General features: G+C 42.8%; 1 protein-coding gene across 2 annotated transcripts in view; it reads right to left on the reverse strand.

The window, feature by feature from the left end:
* DOCK7 (dedicator of cytokinesis 7) overlaps positions 1-22,217 on the reverse strand; it is a 151,189-nt gene that overhangs the window by 37,448 nt on the left and 91,524 nt on the right. Inside the window, exons 23-35 of one of the 2 annotated variants that reach the window (XM_018553849.1) lie at positions 20,402-20,494; positions 16,921-17,007; positions 15,548-15,643; positions 15,092-15,232; positions 14,587-14,700; positions 14,195-14,365; positions 13,870-14,009; positions 10,242-10,411; positions 8,676-8,833; positions 7,582-7,764; positions 6,734-6,869; positions 4,211-4,307; positions 2,330-2,347 (exon numbers count right to left, since the gene is read on the reverse strand). In XM_018553849.1, the coding sequence (XP_018409351.1) occupies positions 2,330-2,347; positions 4,211-4,307; positions 6,734-6,869; positions 7,582-7,764; positions 8,676-8,833; positions 10,242-10,411; positions 13,870-14,009; positions 14,195-14,365; positions 14,587-14,700; positions 15,092-15,232; positions 15,548-15,643; positions 16,921-17,007; positions 20,402-20,494 (1,604 nt within the window). The remainder of the gene's footprint in view (positions 1-2,329; positions 2,348-4,210; positions 4,308-6,733; positions 6,870-7,581; positions 7,765-8,675; positions 8,834-10,241; positions 10,412-13,869; positions 14,010-14,194; positions 14,366-14,586; positions 14,701-15,091; positions 15,233-15,547; positions 15,644-16,920; positions 17,008-20,401; positions 20,495-22,217) is intronic. The other variant, XM_018553850.1, reaches the window with a different exon arrangement.

Genomic DNA, 22,217 nt, shown 5'->3' on the forward strand with positions numbered 1-22,217 from the left:
AAAAATACAATTTACTAAAGCTTCCTACAGATATTAGATAGGGGTTATATACAGGGGAACATGTATGATGAAGGGAAATACGTTTCTTAAGTTTGTAGAACTGGTAGACTCTGTGTACTCTTGCAGCCTCAGCTGAAATGTGTAGTTCACTTAAAGAGCATTAGGTGTCCATACCAGCAACAGACATGAATACATGCATGCTGGATTCAACAAGAAAGATAAATGAACAGCAAGAGCAAACCTTCATACCACAGACATTTGTTCTTTCCTCCAACTCAACTTTAAATGACCTAATGGTCAGAAATACAGACCCAATATTTTGAAGATTGGATTAGATTGCAGAAGACTGCTGTATCATGTCACACTTAGGGGAAAGTTGTTAAAAATTATGGTAGCACCAAGTATTGATTCATAATGAAAGTCCAACTATATGTAATGCTGATATATTCCTAGTTTCATATCCGTCACAGGTCATTCCGGTCACAGGTCAGGCTGCAGTACTCGGCCGGCTCTGCCTTGGCTGCTGCTTACATAATATGCAAAGCACATAGGTTGCTTCTTCGTTCAGGCTAAGCTGAAACCAATCAGGGTGAACCCAAGGGAGCTGTGGTTGCCAAGTTTTTCTTAAAGGTGCAAGTTCAAGGCCCACCACCAGTCCAAGGATTCAACCAGTTAAGTTAATCTCAGCGATCCGGACTAGTCTCTCTGAGTAAAGGTGGCTGTGGAGGCTGACAGAATCCTCCATCCATGCTAAACGCTACTGATGGGCAAATCTCCTGCAACAACTATTGTACGAGTGGGTGTTGGTCTTCAGGCCTACCCTGAAGTCAAGGGAGAAGATGTGTGGCCATTAGGATCCTTCCTCTCCTGAACCGAGGGTCTCTTCAGGAGAGCCCCCAACCTATTACTCGGTGCTCGGCTTTGGCTGACCATGAGAATTGGGTCCGCCTGGCTACGTCCAGGTGGACACAAGTGCCTTGCCCTCATCAGGAGCCTTGTGCCCCGGGGAGTCAGGGAAGGGACCCATCTCTTCGTGAGATGGACCATTTAGACACACCCATGTGCACTTTTTGTGTGTGCGTTTCACATGCACTTTTTTGTTCACTTTTGGGTGTTCGATTGCACGCACCGCAGGCTAAAAAAAATATTTTATTTTGACCAGACCGGACGCTGTCAGAATACATTCGGACAACAATTTTCAACCTGGCTCCTTTGACAAGTTCAGTAATCAACATCTGTTGAGCTGGCAGGGCCACCCACTGTAGGAGATTCTAACATTGCAAGGCCTGCCATGGAGTGAGCCTTTCAGATTGTAAACTCTCACAAGCAGAGCCTTCCTAATCCTCAGCGCTGTGCAAACTGTTGGTGCTATGAAAACCCTGCACAATAATAATATGTAACATGACAACAGTCTTGTGATACCTGGCAAGTAGTCTTCTACAACATGTCTGCAGTTTCTCTGTAACTTTGTGGAAGTCTTTAACAGTCTTCATTATAATAAGTCAGCAGTCTCTAGCAGTCTTCAATATAAGGCCCCTTTCACTCAGGCACCTTCCGTCTCAATAAGAGAGGATCCGTGCACAGATCCCCTGCCGATTGGAGAAGTTTGAAATGGATATCACCATTGTGACATGCGTATCTGTCCAGTTTTGTCCTCCATCTTGTGATGGAGGGGGAAAAAAAAAAATGAAATTACCAGATCCATGTTGGTCCATGGGGACATGTGTCCGTTTACATCAGATTAACCCGAATCTGCCACAATTAGGTCCGCCAAAACAGAACTCTGTTATGTTTGGTTTTGCAGACCTGGCTGGAGCTGGAGGTAACAGGATGTAAACAGATGTATATATGCCCATAGACTAACATTGGACTCCGATCAGATTCCCCTGAAAGACTGATAGGCAGACCTGATCGAAATGCCCATGTCAAAAGGCTCTAAAAGTATCTTCTCATACATTACTCTCACCAATGGTACTGGTATCAAAATATCAGAGAGGGCTGCAGGTAACAATATTTGCATACTGGTCCAAGTTTCCGTTTTGGAAGCCCTTTGCAGTTCTAAGTCTATTGCAGGTCTCCAGAAACAGACCAACACAGGTCTCTACCTCCTCAGTGATGGAAGACAAATGTCATCAATATTACAATAACTATACAAAACACACAACAGGATTTAGGCAGCTGTGCATATTAGAGAAACACACAAAAAAAAATACACACATTATAATAAAGACCGGGAACGTTAAATACTACAAGAGTCTTATACGGAACGTGACGGACGTGTACGATGCAGAGGCGAATATAAAAGAGTAACACACCAGGGTGACAGTACCTGCAGGGTTTGTGGCTTCTAAATTTACGGCACATGTAAAAAGATAACCAAAAGTAGAAGTTAGGAAGGGGTGAGAGGACAGTTGAAGAATTCCACAATAGTCCCATGGAATGGTAAAGGAGGCTCATTAAAGGTCATCCATGTGCAGAAGTTTGGAGAGCCAGTTGGTACAATCCAAGGGTGTTAAAGCTCAACTCCAGCAAAAACATTTTGGGAGTTCTGGATAGTGTGTGCATTAGTCATTGCTGTCTTTGTCCCCACTGCAGACATTTGCCCTCACTTCATTTAATAGTGAACACACAAGAAGCAAGGGGAAATTCTGTCCAGGATGCAAAAAAAAATGACAACAACATCCTAACAAGGGTTCCAACCCTTCCTCATACTACCCAGTACGAAAACAAAAGCTTTAGCTGGAGTTGGGCTTTAGGGTTGCAGGGTCAACAAGTTACATACTACTTGTACATTTGGGGTTTTGGATGGACTGGCTACCAGACTCCTGGGATTTCTCCAGCCTTCAATGACAGCACACATAGAGCCAAAAGGATCTCCTGTCTCTGCCATTGGGCTTTTATTATGGCACACCACCACCTTGGGCACAGATTTGATATTGTAGGCCCGGCAGCAAGAAACGAACTTTGTAAGTAACGTTCATTATTTACCTTGTTATTCTAACAGAAGGCTCGGGACTGAAGTATACTCTGTGGCTATTTGTCAAAAGTTCTCAAGCAGCATGTCTATAGCTACTCACATTTTTTTTTTTTTAAAGCATCAGTTTGTATTGAATACAAACTCTTCGCCCTTTTGTGAATAGCCCTGTTAGTATAGAGGCTTCCTGTTCATTCATAACAGGGGCTGCAGAAAAAGAGATTAAGGACTCTGTGTCCTCAATCTCTTTTTCTATTTTAAAAGGGAAATATCAGGAGTCTGTTGAGACCCCCGATATTTCCTCACAGCCCCCGACAGTAAAGTTACAAAAATATTAATATTTATTAAAAAATAAATAAATAAAATATAAAAAAAACTAAAAAGTTTAGAAAAAAATAAATAAAATGTATTTTTGTATATCTAAAATATATATTTTTAAAATTAAACAGGTTGGAAAAAAATAATTTTCGGTTTCAGCCTGACATTTTCTTATTTTCGTTTTCACATTTTTATTTCTTCTGTCAGAGGAACCTGAAGATGCAAGGTCCCGGAACATGGTAATCTAATGAGTGGAAGGCATTTCCTGGTACATCTTTTATCTGCAATATTGTATTCAATATAATATTTAAACTTAAAGTATTTTTTTAGATTTTTGCAGATAGGTAGATTATTAAAGTGACATTAAACTTAATTATATCTTAAAAATACATTCATGTACTATAACTATTACCAACAATGTATCTTATTTGTGCATCACTCGGCTGTAGATCCTCCAATCATCTCTGAATTGGTGCCGACACTGTCCTTCCTTCTGGAGGGGGGCTACTTTTGTTCCCCATGGTCCCTGTTTGTGTTGTAGCCACCGCTCCAAGCTCACTCCTGGGATGGACTACAATCTCGATACAAATGAGTAAATTAAACGTGAAATTGTAGTCCATTACGGGAGTGAGCTTGGAGCGGTGACTACTCTACAACACACACAGGGACCATGGGGAACAGACGTAGCCCCCCTCCAGAAGGAAGGACAGTGTCAGCACCAATTCAGAGATGATTGGAGGATCTACAGCCGAGTGATACACAAATAAGATACATTGTTGTTCAGAGTTAAGCAACTTGAATGGATTTTTCAGTTTTAACGCCTGAGTTTAGTGTCACTTTAATGCGACCATTCTGCATAGGACTGGCAAAAAGACATGAACACCAACTGCAATTCTATCAGTGTAATGAGTGTCATACTTGTCCATCTTGTCCGTGTTCTGCCTCCAGTGAGTCATCTCTTTTCTCCACCGTAAATTCTCCTGACTGCCGAATGCGCTCCCGGATGGACTCCTCTCTAAAAAGAGAGAAGGGAACAAGTCAGCCATATGAATGGGAGCCTGGAGTGTTATCTGAGGGGCGCACAGTCTTTGTGCTTTACTCCTTCAGTACAACCCAAAATATTTTTTTGCTTTAGAACTTTCTCTACAATTTTAATTACCTTTTATATATTCATCAAACTTACAATAGTTGTCTTTTTTTGTAATTTTGCTGTGGATGATCATAAATAATCCCCCCCAAAAATGTATTTTGTTGATTGCTAATAAAAGTGCAGTTATATTTATTCATTACATATTGACTCTACTTCCTGCACTGCAATCATTGTACCTTACTGCTTCTTTGTCTCAACATGAGTGTACCAGTCAACTAATGGTGGCCTCACACGTAATGATTTGGGATCGAGCCATGATTGTAGACTGTGATTCATCATCGATTACAATATGAAATGATGCAACACACGTGGTATTGTACTGCGCTTTGGGATCGGTGGGAAAATTGTCCATAAAGGGACATAGTAATTCTTAGACTGTCGGCTTCTCCTGTAGTCGCAGTATAACCGGACTCCCTATAAATTTTTGTGTCCCTCAACAGACAATAAAGAAAATGGTATTTTTGTTCTCACCGTAAAAAAATCCTTTTTCTTGGAGTCCATCGAGGGACACAGGAATTCTGAGAATTACAGGAGAAGCCGACAGTCTAAGAATTTCTGTGTCTCTCAATAGATAATAAAGTAACAGGATATGTCAGTTATAAAATGATTCTTTACGCGATCTGTATTACGATACGTTCTCTGACATAAATGCAGGCTTTTGTTTGTTTGATCTGACAAAAATTTGCCACGGCTGTTTGACTCGGCAGAGTCAAGACTGATTGAGAGCTCACTAAATCGATTTTGGTTTGAAATGTTCATTTAAATTGATTGCTTCAGTCACATTGAATGATCGATTTGCAATGACATCATAAGACCAATACAATGTACGGCCGCCTACATATTTCTCAGCTGTCATTTGTAGAGTTGCTTACTACAGAGTTTATAATACCGACACTCGAAATGCTCGCTCACTGAGAATATACTAAAGCTTCCCTATAACATAAACCTGTCACAACTCCACATAGGATACTCATATACAATAGGGGAGGTTATCGGCTGTAAGAATAGCATATCAAAACAAGAAAAAGGTCCAGAGATACAGCTGACTGAAGTTATAGCCAAATCTTGCCTTTTTGTATACAAATCAAGCTTAGCCTAACCCCTCCTGAGTCATCCCGGCGCTATTTAATGTGATGGACAGTGTCAATGATCAATAAGGAACATAGGAAGAGGGGGGAGGAGCTTCATTCAAAAGAATAAAAAAAAACACTATTAGAAATTCCTCTTTAAAATAAACCTTCATTATGTAATTTAACGCAAACTTAAGTTATTGCCGAACAGGTGGAAAGATGATACCTTGCAACAGGTCATACAGGCAGCCAATGCTCCATTGTGGGATGCAGGGGGGGGGGGGGGGGGTTTGCCTAATATCCTCATACCAGGAAGTAGGGAATAATTGGGGACCTTCAGCAACACTAAAACTATGATCAGGGGCCAAGTGATGTCCACTGTTTTGGCAATAAATGTGATTTGTATGTGTTCCCCCAAATACAGATTTACAATAATCTGTAGCACACCTTAGATGTTAAAGGGGTTAAAGAGATTGGGGGTGGAAGGGGAAACTGTTGCAGGTGTGGAGTGCAGGTACCCTTCTTACCTCCTGCATATTCCAATGCGCCATAGAAGATACACATCTTACTAATGGACCAAAGGAAGGTGCTTAGTGGCATGCTACAACAGTACCTGGAAGTCAGAAGAGCCCAGGGTTTGGCCATGTGAGGACGGCTTGGGAATCTGCTGCAAGTGCCTGCACTTTTTACCTGCAGTAATCCACCCCACGCCATCCTGTCAGAGTCTTAAGAAGGAACTCTGTGCAGTTACCTGATTTAAAAGTTTATGTCAAGCCAAAAACATTTTTTTCTAGTTTTAGTGGAGGAGGATCAGAACTCCTGATGAGTTTTTACTGCTATGTGGAGTTCTGATAAATTCACCCTCGCTTCCTGTCCCACTGACAATGGTTTAACCAGACAGGAGTGAAAATTTGCAACAGGGACACTGACAGAAATACAAATGTCTGTGTTGCTTTCTGTATGACACATCAGCAGGACAGGAAGTGAGGGGAAATCTCTATCATGGAACCCTGGATAGACATTAAAAAAAAAAAAGAAAATGTTTACTTGGCACCTCCAGGCTGGGGTAGAGATAAAGCAGGAATATGACATTGTTGCCATCTTGGACTAGTAGAATATTGTATACTTCTTCGTGCAGAGTGAATACACACAGGACCTCATTTCATAGTATCAGAGTGACAACACATACACAGGGGACAAGGTTGGTCTAGACAGACCTACCAAGCTGACCTCTGCTTCTCCTGACCATCTCCTGTCTGGCTCCAATGCTTCCTAGTATGGCTTCTTCCAGTTTGGCCCGCATGTCCTTCGACTTCTTGAACGTTAAGCTGTTCATGCGTTCAAAAGCTTTCTTACCCTGGAAAACAAAAAAAGGAAGGGCGAGGGCAGATCACAACTAATGAAATCTGTTCTTATTCACCTACAGTATGCAATACTGATGTAAAGATAGTAAAGAAATTGCAGCTACATTGAGTATCAACAGCATCCAATATAACATCGCTGGGTAGTCAAATTTCATTTCACTATCACTGAGCAAGGCCTTAAGCAACATAGTCCCAAACCACCCCCCAAATGATGCTCAGGGATTGCATTGGGTAATTTATAGTTCCAGCCCCCACCTCCCTCCTTGCAGGTGATCACTATGGATTCAGACTTTGGATGCAGTTATTATTGGACATGAAGATCTTTTAGCTTGCTGGGCAAACTCTTTGTGACCTAGCTGGGCAGCAGCGATTCTTCTCATTACCGATGACTGGAACATGTCTTCAGAGACATTTTCTTAAGGGATGCCACATAGGCATGAAAAAAAGGCTTGTTGTCTGGCTATCAGAATGAAGCCTAAATGCTTTTAGTTTCTGACCTAGAACAAGTAGAATTGTAAAAATCTCTGACACGCATGCTTCTTCTGAGCCAGGCACATTTTGACACCAGACAGACAGCCAAGCAATGGTATCCCCCATATTTTTCCCATGTCATGTACACTCTAAGGGAGGGCATATACTGGCCAAGCAACTGTGGTTTGGCTTCCCACCGATAGCACTAGAACAATTTCATCTTTGCAGACTTGCCTTGTACTCAAAGCAGGAGACACAGAGGTAAAGCAGGTCGAGCAGGCGGTTTAGCTGCAGGATGGACAGGTCTGTGAACCACTTCTGCAGGACGATCTCATCTGCGTTCTTCAGCACCCAGAGGAGGCAGATCAGCAGGCTACGGCTTGACTCGGCTGAGAACGTAGAATGCTGTCTGGTTGGCTGAAAACAACAAGAAAGGTCCAAATTAAAAAATGCATAAACGCATTCAAGATACTAAACATTATTTTTAATATTGCTTTACCATAATAAACTGAAATTAATATTTGTTAAAAATAAGGATGCACCAATACCGATACTAGTAGTGGTGCCGATACTGATTATTTGGGCGAGTAACACATGCTCCGATACTGATCTCTGATTCCAGTACTTCTGGTCAGAGGGAGATCTCCCTCTGACTGGCAGTGCAGAGGGAGAATGGAGCTGGCTTCCTTTCAAATCAGGAAGCCAGGTGTTGGTTAATTACCCACGTCCTGGCTTCCTGATTGGCAAAGAAGCTGGCTTCACTTGTTGCTAGGCAGCCTGGCTTCCTGACCAACCAGAAAGCCGAACGGCACCTCATAACTCACCTTCCGGCTTGCTGATTGGTCAGGAGCCAGGCAGCCTCGGCAATTGAAGCCAGTGTTCTTTTGCTAGGGTTATGATCCGCCGCCCAACTTCCTGGTTAGCGGGGCACGCGGCACCGGTATTGGCGAGTACCAAAAAAAATATCGGTACTCTGACTCGATACCGAAAAACCGGCATCAGTGCATCCCTAGCTAGAACACCACTTTAAGATTTTAGATCTGCTATAAAGTCACCCTATCAGGGGAAATTAAAAATCCTTATGAATCTCCCCTAGAAGAGAGCTCCAATAATCGCCCTCCCTCTGTACCAGGATTGAAGCCTCATTCCATCTCTTTAGCATTCAACACTTCCCAGAATGTCGGATTCCCATGTTCTGCTGTGAAATTTGGATCCATCCTCCTATCCCCTATGCAACTGCTGCATACTTTAGTGATGCAGGGATCAGAAGAAGTAGCCACAGTGATAGTTATATAGCTTTATGCCAAATCTGACCCAGGATACAGTACCTGTGAAGTCATCATGAAGCTGCTTGGCCTTGTCAGTTGCGGCACAGAAGACGTCCCTGCTATGGCCATGGCAACAGTTTGGCTGATCATACTCCCACCCTCGCCATCATGGTCCTCTCCAGAGGTAGTGGTGTGCCTTCCTCGCTGGTTAAGGGACTCTGCCAAAACAGATTTTTGTTAATACGGATTCAACCAAATACATTTTCACTATCAGAAAAAAACACTGCATGATATACCAGAACAGACACTGCATTGGAAATAAACCAAAGTTTTGGTTTAGAAATTAGAACTATTGCATCCCATTAAATAAATATGTCCTGCAGCACTTACAATTAAGTTCATACAACATTATCTGTTTCTGTTGTACAACATTACCTGTTGATCCTGCCAGTGAAGTCCACCTAATGCAGCTTCCTGTGATGGGGTGGGGGGCAACAATGCTGCACTGCTCCTGAATTCAGAGCAGAGTTACCCCACTCATGTAGGCTTATCCTGCTTTCACTACGGTGGGATGAGATGCTTCATGGGGTGTGGCTATCAACATTGTCACTGCTGATTGACAAGCTTGTAGCTTGTCAATCAGCACCTAGTTCTGCCCACTGCTTTCTGCATTGGCAGAAGTGACTGTGCTGATGAAAACCTCTGATCTGCAGTGCCTTGGATGGGGAGTATGGGAGGCAAATAAAGGAGGATCTGGTTTACACCAAGGAGGTTAATTTCTTTTTTTCTTTCAGTTTGCTTCACATAGCAAGGGGATTTTAGACCTATCTAGATTGCAACACTGGAGCCCCTAGATGTACTTTAGGCTCCAGTCACACTATGTGTTTCGCTATTGCGCTTTATTGCGCTGCCCTTTAAAAGCAATTGCAATGCAAAGAGGCTTGTGTGTTACTATGTGTTGCTTTACTGAGCGCCGCATTTTATTCTGCATTACTGTAACACAAAAAGGTTGACTAGAAATGGTGTTGTAACACTGTAGATGTGTAGTACACAGTAGGGCTGCAACAACTAATCGATTATGAGAATAGTTGGCAACTAGTCTCATTATTGTTTAATTGGTTGGGAGAGAGAGGGGGAGAGGGAGAGGGGGGAGGGAGAGGGGGAGAGGGAGGGACAGATATATATTTTTGTTAATGCAACCAATCGATTCGTTGAAAAAATAATCGGGCAACTCATCGATTATGAAAATGATCGTTAGCTGCAGCCCTAGTACACAGAGTAACATGGTACTCTGCATCGGATTTTCATGTCTTCAGTAATCACTGGGAAAAAAAAACAAACACAAACTGTGTATCTTGCAAATAAAAGAAAGGGACACAATTTGTTTCCTGTGAGAACTTTTAGACAGTTTTAGATTAGTTATCATGCTCAATATAATTTAAAACAGTTTAAATGTATGAAACATCAAAGAGTGTAGCTGCAGGAAGTGGCAGCAAGAGGGCAGTAGGTTACTGGGATGCAGGATGGCTATATATACATCATTTTTATCTTGCACAGAGGAGTTTCAAAGGACTCACCATGGAGGATTCTGGGAACACACTCAGGCCCAATGACCTGGTAACGTACCTGTGAAATCGTACAGCTGGGGAACGGTCTCCATGACGATGCCAATCAAAGGGAGGTACAGCATGGCCACTCGGGCCTTTACCTCAGGATCAGCATAGCGGGGATCGGAGTCGTGAGTAGATAGCAAGTTGTGTACCATATTGATCACTTTCTTATGCAATCCAAATAACCTGAGAGGAGTTGTGTAACCACGGTTAGTTATCACTGGCAGAGCAAATACAACAGTCTAAGTAAGCACTAAACACTATTTAAATAACTGCATGTTCTCTGTTAACCTCGGCACATATAGAACAGGGCAGTGTTCACACCCATTCACATTTTAACCCTTTCGCTGCCAAGCCCTCCGGAACATTTTTCGAATCAGCTGGCCAAGCCATTTTTGAATTTTCTGCAATTTTTTCCTATTGGTTTGATTTTCAACTGCTGCGTTGCTAGCGTTTGTAAAAGACCCCCCAAACCATATATTTTCTGAAAGCGCAGGCCCGGTAGAATAAAAAGATGGTGATACTAAATTTGTAGGCCCTGCGATAATTGCGCAAATGTTTCTCAAATTAATATTAAACCGATAAAAATACACAAAGGGTTAAACTTTATACTCAATGCTGATGCAACTACTATGCTCAAAGCCAAGAGGAACATTTTAACCAGAAAATTAAAAACAGATTTTCTCTACATCTAAACCCCATGAAAGTGTTTTTTTAGGAGAAAATTTAACAAACATCACAGCCTTGTGTCCTTCAAGCCCAGCAATACACTGAGACAGAAGCTTGTACATCCAAAAGATCCAACAACCAAACACAAGCAACGTAACTTGGTATAAACAGTGCAGTGTAGTGAGGAATACAAAGACCTGTACATTGCAGAGACAAAGCAACCTCTCAACAAACAAAGTGCCCAACATAGGAGGTCAAATTGTACAGGTCAAGACTCAGTAGCTCTCCTACAACCTTAAAGCCCATGCCTGGGCAAACCAAAAAACTACCCTTGCAGTGCCCGTTTCTGTCTAGGGGTCTGGAGTAAAGCATGTTAAAATATAGGGATGCACCGATACCAGTGCCGATACTTGGCATTTTCATGAGAACTACCAGGGTTGCAGCTGGGACCGGGCTCTGGCGCTCCACCACTGTCCTGAAATCATTAGTCTGTATTGTTTTAGAAAAACTGTCACATGACAATAAACAAAAATTTATCAGTATGTGCATCTGTGAGTACTTGGGCGAGTATCAGTACTTGTACTTGCAGAAATGGTATAACACCGCACACTTGTCTGTGGCTCCCTGGACGGCAGAGCGGACAGCTGCAGCCAAGCCAGGTAAGACATCACCCGAAAATAAGACCTAGTGTCTTTTTTCGTAGAAAAAAAAATATAAGACACTGTCTTATTTTTGGGGAAACACGGTACATTAAAACAGATGTACAAATCCCGTGTGCTCCTTACAATTTACAGCCGCCTCCTAACTTTTGAATGTTTCTCTAGTCTAGTCTTGGAGCTGGACAAGTATCTGTACTTGTACCGAGTACGCTACTTGGTACCGGTGCATTCCTACTAAAATATAATAGTACAAGAAACATACTATTATTCTAAACAGTGGAAGATTACTGTGGATAACCATAGTAGGATGACCTAATGTCATATAATTGATTATGTATTTATTATTGGTATTCATATAGCGCTGACAATCGGCGCAGCGCTTTACATAGTTGCACATTCACATCAGTCCCTGCTTACAATCTAAGGTCCCTATCTCACATGCATATATACAGGACCAATTTAGACAGGAGCCAATGAACTTATCAGCATCTCTTTGGAGTGTAGGAGGAAACTGGAGTACCCCGAGGAAACCCACGCAAGCTAAGGGTGGCGTATCCTAGCAGATAGTGTCCTGACTGGGATTTGAACCGGGGGACCCCCCCAGTGCTGCAAGGCAGAAGTGCCAACCACTACGCCACTGATTGCATCATATTCAGTGAGGAAAATACAAAAGATAGATCAATATTCCCAAGACTGATCAATATCTGGGTTATTTCATCATCTCAGTAGTGGTATAGCTACATAGGTGACCAGTGTTTTTATTAGAGAAGATGGAATACAAGCGCTGGCCCCGCAAGATTTACCCTTTTGGTATGGCTGGGAAACAGTTGGTATAGGTGATCCGACTACTGGACAGGCAGCTTCTCTGTAGTGTCAAATTTGCATGACTGTGAATTGAAGCGCCACATTCCGTTTAATAGTCCAGACGCATCTTTATTTAATGTAGGGTTGAACAGACAGTATAGAAATATCCAATGCCTATCGGGGGCTCATAAAACAACCCCTTCATCAGATATTGTACAGTCTATGAGAATGCATGGAGCTCTTCAGCAGCTGATCTGGCAGAAAGGGAGTTTTTATTATTTATTTTCTATTTGCTTGTTCTTATAAAAATATACTTTTACGACACATTTATCTTCCTTTTTTTAAGTTGTAGCAGCTCCAAATTGTGTTTTTTTCTTTCTTTTGTCATAAAGCAGTTACTCTGACCAGTTTCGTGGTTATGAAGCGGAACTTACTACAAAGTTTTATCAGCGTCTTCTAACACAGGTGTTTTGCTTCATGACAGGGTCCCTTTGAAGTCTTCCCAGCCAAAAGTGTATTTCTTAGATTTGGATAGAGTGTCGGGAGAGCTTTAGAACCCCTGTCAAGTTTTTACAGCTATTTGGGGCTCCATTAGGATGGGTTCACACCTAGGCGTATCGAATATGCGCGTTTGTCGCGCGTTTTGACCGCGATTCGCATAAAAAAAACGCGCGACTAACGCGTGTTTCCGAGGGCTACTTGGCTGTATCCCAATGGATACGCGCGGCAAATACGCCCCAAAGAAGCTCCTGTACTTCTTTGGGCGTAGGACGTTTTGTAGCGCGTTCATACGGCCTGTAATACGCCCAGGTGTGAACCATACCCATAGGAAATAATGGGATTTCATGGTTTGAGCGTTTTGCAGAGCGTTCGAACGCGCTACAAAACGCCCAGGTGTGAACCAGGCCTTAGAGAGATTTAGCCTCACTTCCTGTCCTGCTTCCTGCTGACAACATTTCACAGACAGGAAGTGAGATGAACCCACCAACACAGGCAAATAAAAACAGTGCTTTTACCGACTTTAGTAGAGTAGGGAAAAACTAGAACCCCCATCAGATTTGCATTTCTGTCAGTGTCCCTGTTGCAGATTTATCCTCACTTCCTGTCTGATTAAACCGTTTTCAGCAGAACAGGAAGTATGAGTTGATCTCTCTAACTGTGCCAATGGCAGTAATAGGTTCTATCTCCCTATCTCCTATCTCCCACCTTGACTGCCTTTAGGCGATCCCTTAAGACTCATCTCTTCAGGGGAAGCCTATCCCACCTCAACCTCACCACTGAACTATCACATTCTCAAACAATTCTTCCCCACACAGCTCCCTCCTCATGTATCACTGGCCCCTCCCTTTTAGATTGTGAGCCCTCAGGGGCAGGGCCCTCGTTATCATCTTGTCTTGAATTGTATTGTAGTTGTAATGTCTTCCTTATATTGTTAAGCGCTGCGCAAACTGTTGGCGCTATATGAATCCTGTATAATAATGTATTATATAATAGTAAGTGACTATAACTCACACTTCACCCTCTGCATCCACGATGACGGCCAGTTCGGTCAGAACGAGACCAGCCAGGTAGTGCTGCTGGCGGAAGGGAACTGACAGTTCGAACATATTAGCGATCTTTTGGTCCTGGATGTTGGTTGAAAACCCAGAACTCTGTAAAAAGGAAAAAAAAAAAGAAAATGAGAAACAGTGGGGGGAAAAATTACATAAACCCAACTTATGGAAAACCTGGCCAAAAAAGTGCTAAGTTATGCAAACGGAGGCCGGACCCAATGTTAGTTTAGTGTTTCTAATAAGATGCTCGGTGAGTGTACTTTGTTTATTAAAGAGATTCTCACCTGGGAAGTAGCAGAGGACACCGAAGGAGAAGGGGAAGACGGAGGGGTCAGTAAGCCACATGGCAAATTTAAAGTGACGTAGTGCTCGTGACTGCAGATGATGCGCAAGAAGTCCAACCGCAAGGAGACCAGTATGCTTGGGTTAGGCAGCTGATACAGTTTTGATGATATCTGGAAATGTGAAAACACCAACAGATTGAATTACAAACTACCCTACCAAAGAAAATGAAGCTTTAGGCTTTGAAAACATAAATCAAGCAGAATTTTGCTTTATTCCCCTCGATCCAACCATCAATGTTTACACTCCAATGTGGAGACGTAATACTACTGAGAAGCAGCAGCATCTATCTGGGTAGGAGAGGATACAAGTACAATAGTATGTTGGGGTTTACCTGCTTGAAGTAGGCTTTAATCAGACTGAAGACGAAGCCTCTGTCCATGATAGACAGGAGGTCATTGAGGAAGAAGGCCAAGCTGACATTGAGTCTTTCTACCATGTCTGTATCCTGGGGAGAAAGAGAGGAAACATTACCAGTCAATCAGTAAACCTATACATTAGTATGTATAGTGAAAATGCTTTGACCACACTCAATTTTGCAGTTACACATGGAAAATATATAAAAGCAGCCTAATACTGAAACCTATATAGGCAAATGGGGAATAGGTTACACTGAGAGCCGAGTCACACCATATTCAGTAAGTTCAAGCATGGTCCAAGCCCAGAACGCACAGATCGGGCTGCCTTCCATTCTGGTGCAGTGCGATCGGAAAAAATGCATTATAATTACAACACAAATGAAGACAAGATGGTAAGGAGGGCTTATTTTAGGCTTATTATAGGTGTGCAGAGTGTACCAATGATAAAGCCACACCGGCACAGTACCATGTACAGCTCACCTTCTGAAACCTTGTGACAATGTCATTGGACATGGTGCTAACTAACGCTGCGATATCATCCATGAACCGCTCGGGAAACCGGTGCTTGCGAGGAGATTCCATTTTGTCTGCAAAGTATAAGTGATGCACCATGCTCTTCACCTGAAAGAAAAGACACATATGTCTTGTGAGGTCACAGAACCATGTCTGATACTTTAAAGCTGAACTCCAAGCAGATAGAAGACTAATAAAACATTTTTTATTGCTGTCCCTGTTGAAGAGATTTCCAATCACTTCCTGTGACAACAACACAATGGGAAGCGAGAGAAAACCTTCCCAGTGAGACACAAACAGTAATAAAAAAAAATGCTAATAGTTACAATTTTAGTGTCCTTACCCTTTAAATACAATGTATTGTACAAGTTTTACCTTCTCTGTAAACATAAAATCTAAAATGTTCCTTTTTGTTGGACTCACCATAAGTTCGAAGAAGAACCAGGCTTGTTGTAGGGCGGCTTCCCGAACTCCGCCGCTGCACACCACCCACTGCAGTGCTAGCTCCTCGTGGAACAGCTACTCGTAATGAGAAAGTCAACATTAGACAACGTCTACCCGAGATGTAGAGCAGATGCAACACTCTGAATCACAGCAGAGCTACAGATCGGCAGCCATGAAATAAAACCCATCACAACAGCAGCAATGAATGGCTGAGAAAATCGTCATGACACAATGAGAGACAGCGGCTGCCCTCAAATCTCAGACGCAGCTAAACACAAGGCACGCATGACGGTGACAAACAAACAAGACAATTTGGTGGAAGATGTGGCTACAAGTATCTCTTATGATGCTCTTCCTATGAGCAGTGACAGGTCAGGAAGGTCCTCTCCATACACAGGAAAACTCAAATATTATGAAACTTTTGATGGCAAAATATCTCCAAGACATTCTTCAGAGAGCCATGTATTACTAGGCCTGGTGCTGCGGGGGGGAGTTCATGTTTTTAAAGAGACCCTGTCACCAACGTAACAAATGGTAACTTGTGCATCAGGGAACAGTCACTTGCCTGTCAAGGGGAGGGCCACTTGCCTGTCAAGGGGAGGGCCACTTGCCTGTCAAGGGGAGGGCCACTTGCCTGTCAAGGGGATGGCCACTTGCCTGTCAAGGGGATGGCCACTTGCCTGTCAAGGGGATGGCCACTTGTCTGTCAGGGAATGGACACTTGCTTGTCAGGGAATGGACACTTGCGTGTCAGGGAATGGTCACTTGTCTGTCAGAGAATAGTCACTAGCCTGTCAAGGAATGGTGAATCTATTATATCCACACCGGAAAGGTCCCAGTACCCTTTCTGCAATTATAAGATAATACATTTTTGACATAAGGTAATAGTTATGCTGCTCTACATACTCAGGCGTACCCATATGTCAGCAATGTGCATCCCCCAGAACCATTTTAGCTATGCATGGCCATTGCCAAACGCCTGTAAATCTAAAGGGCTCCAAGGATGCCTTGACTCCATATCCAAAAGCCCGGTGCCTGTAGACAACCTTAGTAGTAAACAGAAGAGAATCTAAACTGACAAGTCCCTTGATGATCCAAGTGCAGCTCTCAAAAGACAAGAAGAAGAAGAAGAGTGGTAAAACATTTGCAAACTTGCTTGGATATATTCAGGTGAAGGTTTTTAAAGTGCACCAATTTCATGAAGGATCCTCTATAGCTGGCTTACATGAAACAACCTGTTGACTGCAAAAATATATTCTGGGCACTTTATCTTCACCACAGCAGGAAACAGCAGCTGTAATCAGAGATTCTCTTTGTTTCGACCTGGAAATATGTATTCAGTATAAATCTACCTTTTTGGTGGGTAACCGTCCGGTTAAAGTTTGTAAGAAACTCGATGTCTCAGTGTGCGATGACATGCGATTACACCGATCCAAGCCCTATGAAGTGGAGATGAACGAGGAGTGGTGAGAGTAGATTGAACTTGACCAGAAATGGACTCTAGGAGGGGGGTGCCCATCCGGTGTGGTGTTATCGGGGGCCCCAAACAAGGATTCTACTGGTTATTGTTACCCAGGGGTATGGAGGGAAAGATTTGGTTGAAACTTTATTATTTGGCACTGTTAGTTTAAGCAAGCAAAATTTCAAAGCGCATGCAAGCGGACAGTGCGAAGAGTGTTGTTTTTTTGTTTTTAATTATTTTGTGTAACTGTAGAACATTCAATCAATCGACCCTTCGGTAGCAGCGTCACCCAAACAGTGGCCTTGCAGCACTGGGGTCCCCAGTTTGAGTCCTGTTCAGGACATTATCTGCAAGGAGTTGCACGTTGTCCTGAAAAAAAAAAAAAAGTAGGACTGGACAGACTGGCTCTTAAAATTCTATATTAATATGTCGACCCTTCGCTTATAAGCACCTTGTGTGTTCCTGTGGAGCCCTTTGCAGTCCAGTGCCCAGGCTGTAGATGAGGTCTCTACACAGTCCCACCTGACTATCAAATGGCAGTACCTCAGTGGCCAGTAAAGGCATCTGCTATCTAAAGCAGGGGTAGCCAAACCCTGGCCCTCCAGCTGTGGTGGAACTACAGATCCCATGAGGCATTACAAGATTCTCATAACCACAGACATGACTCCCAGAGAGAGATGCATCATGGGATTTGTAGTTTCACCACAGCTGGAGGGCCGGAGTTTGGCTACTGCTGATCTAAAGGGTAGTTGGCGGAGCACAGCAATGGAAGGGGGGAGGGTTTAGCACCAACTAGTTCAAAGTTCTATATACAGCCTGAGCCTACCTACATTTGAAAATGTACATAGGTAACTTGAAGGCATCACAATTTGCCTACTACAGTAATCTTGCCTCATGTTCGACCTCTGATGGATTACACATGGGCCTCTGGAACGTGTTAGCTTTTGCTTTGTATACATTTATTGGAATAAATACTGTCATGTCATGATCAGGGGTCGGCAATCTCAGCACTCCAGCTGTTCTTGAAGTCCCATGAGGAAATGCAGGACACTTACAGGCACAGACATGACAGGATTTGTAGTTTAACCGCAGTTGGAGTCCCAAGATTGCCTATCCCTGCTCTGGATCCTTTGGTGTGGTGTTCTAATTCATCTAGATACCTTCCAAGATAACCCAAACTGGTTGCCCCGTGCCTGACAGCATCCTAAGCACAGTCACTATACTCCTACAACTAGAGAGTCTTTACTCCACAAGTCTGATTTAGTAGCAACCCCAAATCCAGAACATCCCACCTGACCCTCTTCATGTTCTAGGGAAGTGACAGGTCCAATTAAAATTCAGTATACTGTATCAACTCAATTTCAAATGGTGACATTTAGGCCTCATTGAGACGACTAACAGGCGGCTCGTACAGATCCGTGCTGCGTGCACGGCCGTATCGGGCCGTTCCCGGGAAGGACAGATGCTGCGTGTGATTTGTACACAGCAGCCTGTTCTTCTCTATAGGAGTACGTGGCCGTAGGCCCACCCGAACTGCACGTCCGTGCAGGTGTGGGTGTCCATACTCATGCATGCAGCACGGAGCTGTACGGGCCGGTTGTTAGTCGTGTGAATGAGACCTTAACGAGCCAGCCCACTCATATATGTTGCCAACGCATTTCCTGACTGCCTCTGTGCCGAGGATTTGGGACCTTAATCCTAAATACAAAAGGTAAAGCTGGGCCTCTCTCAGTATTCTCTGCAAGTTTAATTATAAAGGGCTGCCGAAACAGGATGTGAGTGAGAAGACACAGAACGGCATGCAGAGAGATCATGACAAGAAACGGATTCGGGAACACAAGACGTCTACATTTCGACAGATGGGTGATTACACAGAAAGTCAATGCAGAGGTAATGGGCCATCCAGATTCACTTAAAGCAACAGTAATTACATTTCCAATAAAGCGCATTAATCTTACCTAAAAAAACTAAAACTAATATTAAATGGATGTCAAAAGTAATAAAAAAAAGTTGCCTTTTTTAATGCTTGTGTTTCAGGCATCTTTTTTGACTTTATTAAAAGTAGAATATTAGGCAAATACAAAATATTACTATTCAACACCGTTATGTATTTATAAAAAAATATTTCAATTTAAATGTTTGTCTACACTGCCACTTAAAAGGGCACAATGGACAGAAACTAATGCAGTGGAACAAAATGAAAGACCCTAATAGCTTGCTTGCACTGTCTGCATGCTTGTTCCAGATCAACAGGTTGCAAGGAAGTCAAGCTACAACTACCTCAGAGTCTGCAACCTTAAAGTAGAACTGATGCCAAAACATTTTTGTTAGTTTTGGATAGAAACCCTGACAGCTTTTTTTTTTTTTTTTTTTACAGTTTGTGTCCCATTGGGTAGATTTCCCTTCACTTCCTGTCCAATAACCACAACAGGAAGTGAAATAAAATCCAACCAAAGAAAGAGAATCCCTGGAGGTCACCAGAACTGGGGTCCCAATTGGAAGACTTCTAATCCATTCCTGTTCTGATGACAACTTAAAATTGGGTTGTCCTCGGAACAGTTCAATGCAGAACTAGTGTCCCTATTGGCAGGGGTGAAGCTAGGGGGGGCATGTGCCCTGGGTGCCACTTTAGAAGGAATGCTACTGGGTGTGCAGATGGAGAACTTCTCCCTTGGGAGGGAAGCAACTCTGAGCCTTCGCCCCCCCCCGGGTGACAGAATGCCTAGCTTCCCCACTGCCTATTGGGAGACTTCCCATCTATTCCTGTTCTGATGACAACCCAAAATGTGGGATTGTCTTTCCCTTTCAGTGATAATGGCCATGAGGACAAATAGAAAGAGTGGATCTCCCCAAAGGGGACACAGACAGCAATAAAAACCATAATTCTACCCAGATTCCCTTCAAGGCCTAATGCTTCCCTATTACCAACACACAATATAGTGTGGTAGAGTAAAGATACCTTTGTCATTCAGGGGTGCGTGTTTGCAAATACATCTGAATAGCAGGAGATCAAATTATTCAGGCTATTCACAGCATAATAGTAATTCACTTGTGCCACTATTGCTCCACCTGACAGCTGCAACTGGCAACTATGACGTATTCCTATATACTATTTCAAATTAATTTTATTAAAAAGTCAAGGAACAGATGTGAAAAATGTTTTCGTTATAAAAATAATATATAAAAACTCTATAAATGTCCTTTAGGAAAATGCTAACTGTTGCTTTTAGTGATCTGAGTTCATTGGAATGGAATACTGTACATGATGTCAGTTATAAAAGACCCCATTCATGAAAGCGAACAACAAGCTGCATTTCAAGGACATGAGATGACAATGGAAATGGAGATGAATCATTCCATAGACACACCACCTGCACTGAGTCAGCACCGGGGCTGGGGTTAGCCCCCCACTGGGTCGTCTTGGGACCCCCCGTGTTGACCCAGGAGTTGGACCGATCCAAACCCTGCTCCCATGGCAGACAGCAGTAGGGAAAGGAGAGATGTTATCGGTTATTGCAAAGGATCAAATCAAAGGGGGAAGAACTTTATGAGCAAAGGACAGTGTGCATTAGTTTTTGTTAACAATCAAAAATATAAAAAGGGTGACAACAGATCAATTCATATAAAAAGGCAAATAATATAAACACACAATAACAATATAGCATATAACATATGACACAACAATATAGCATATGACACAACAATATAGCATATGACATAACAATATAATATATCATTTTTTTTTCTACACCAAACACTATTGGCTCAGGCGCGTAAGTGAATACGTTCCGAAGAGATGACGACCGATGGCCAATGCATGGATCAGTTGGATTCACTGGAGATGTTCCAAATTCACCTCAATGTTAATATCAGAGCTTGTCATGAGTTGGTGCTGCAATGTGCTTCAAGCACAAAACTGATAATGCTGGAGAAAACATTTCTAAGGTGCCAAGGTTGCGTATCAAGCTGTACCAGGGGAGTCTCAGAGGGCCCAATGACTACAGTTGTATAAGCAATTGTTCAAAGGCTTCACGCAAATGCTTAAAGGGTTAAGGCTTTTCCCCATAGTTCTCCTTAGGGTAACGGGAGGACACAAACTAGCGTTCTCACGTCTCCCTAGGCTGTAGCTGGCGGTATACTGAGACGCCGCAGCTGAAGCGGATCCCGACAATTGTGCCGGTATGTGTTCTCTCACCTCCCGATCTACTGAGCCGACCTGTGACAGTCTCATTGTCACAGGTCGGCTAGAACTATGAGGTGAGTGAAAAGCACTCACCTCATAGTTCTCCTTTAAAGTGCATCTAAGCCGCCAAAAATTGTATATACTGCAGTTCTAAGACGTCTTGGCTGCATTCGTTTTCTGTTTTTCAGGCTATTTTTCTTTTATTTTCATCTGATGATCCTGCAAAGAACACTTCCTGTCCCTCTATGTCTACACTCATTTCTCCACTCTATCTCTGGTGGCAGCCGTGGATGTCATACAAGGCCGGACTTCAAATATTTTGCCATAATGTGGAAGTGATGAGCTACACACATATAACCCAAAAGACAATAAAACTTCACTTTTATTTCAAATGAAAACTAACAGGGTTATTCAAGGGTGTAGAGTTTGGAGAAGGCCGGAGAGGTGAACAATCTAGGACAACATAGCTGAACTGGAATGTGAGCTGAATTGGAGAATTTTTCCTAATCAGCTATTTTGGCCTAGATTGTTCCTGAAAATGTTTCTCTTCTATTATTATACTGACACACCGCTTTGAGTTTCCTTCTGAAAGTAACTATTTTAAAGTAACTATTTTTTTATTTCCTCCATTATGGCGGAAACAAATCGAATTCTTTATTGGTACCTTGGAATACTACCAGCCTCTCGTCAGAGATTGTCTCTTTCCTTTTATTCATTTTAAAGAAAGTGCACTTATTCCTTTCGCCCAACGACCAAAATGATCCCACCCTCGCCCTCCGCAGATGTGTTCTTACTGAGATCCCCTGCTTGTTGACATCCAGCTCTGCAAGTTTCCCTCTCCTGGCCGCATCTGTCTCCTCGTTGGTAGGGGACCCCATAAAAGTCTATGGGGCTTGAGGCCCCATTCACACTGCGCGATTTGCAAATCGCGCGTTTGCCGCGCGATTTGCATTTTGTGCGATGTCGCACAATATCGCGCAAATGCTTGCATTGCAAAGAATGGA

The sequence above is a fragment of the Nanorana parkeri genome, unplaced genomic scaffold (genome assembly GCF_000935625.1).
Source record: "Nanorana parkeri isolate BGI_ZX_2015 unplaced genomic scaffold, ASM93562v1 scaffold131, whole genome shotgun sequence".
Taxonomy (NCBI): Eukaryota; Metazoa; Chordata; class Amphibia; order Anura; family Dicroglossidae; genus Nanorana; species Nanorana parkeri.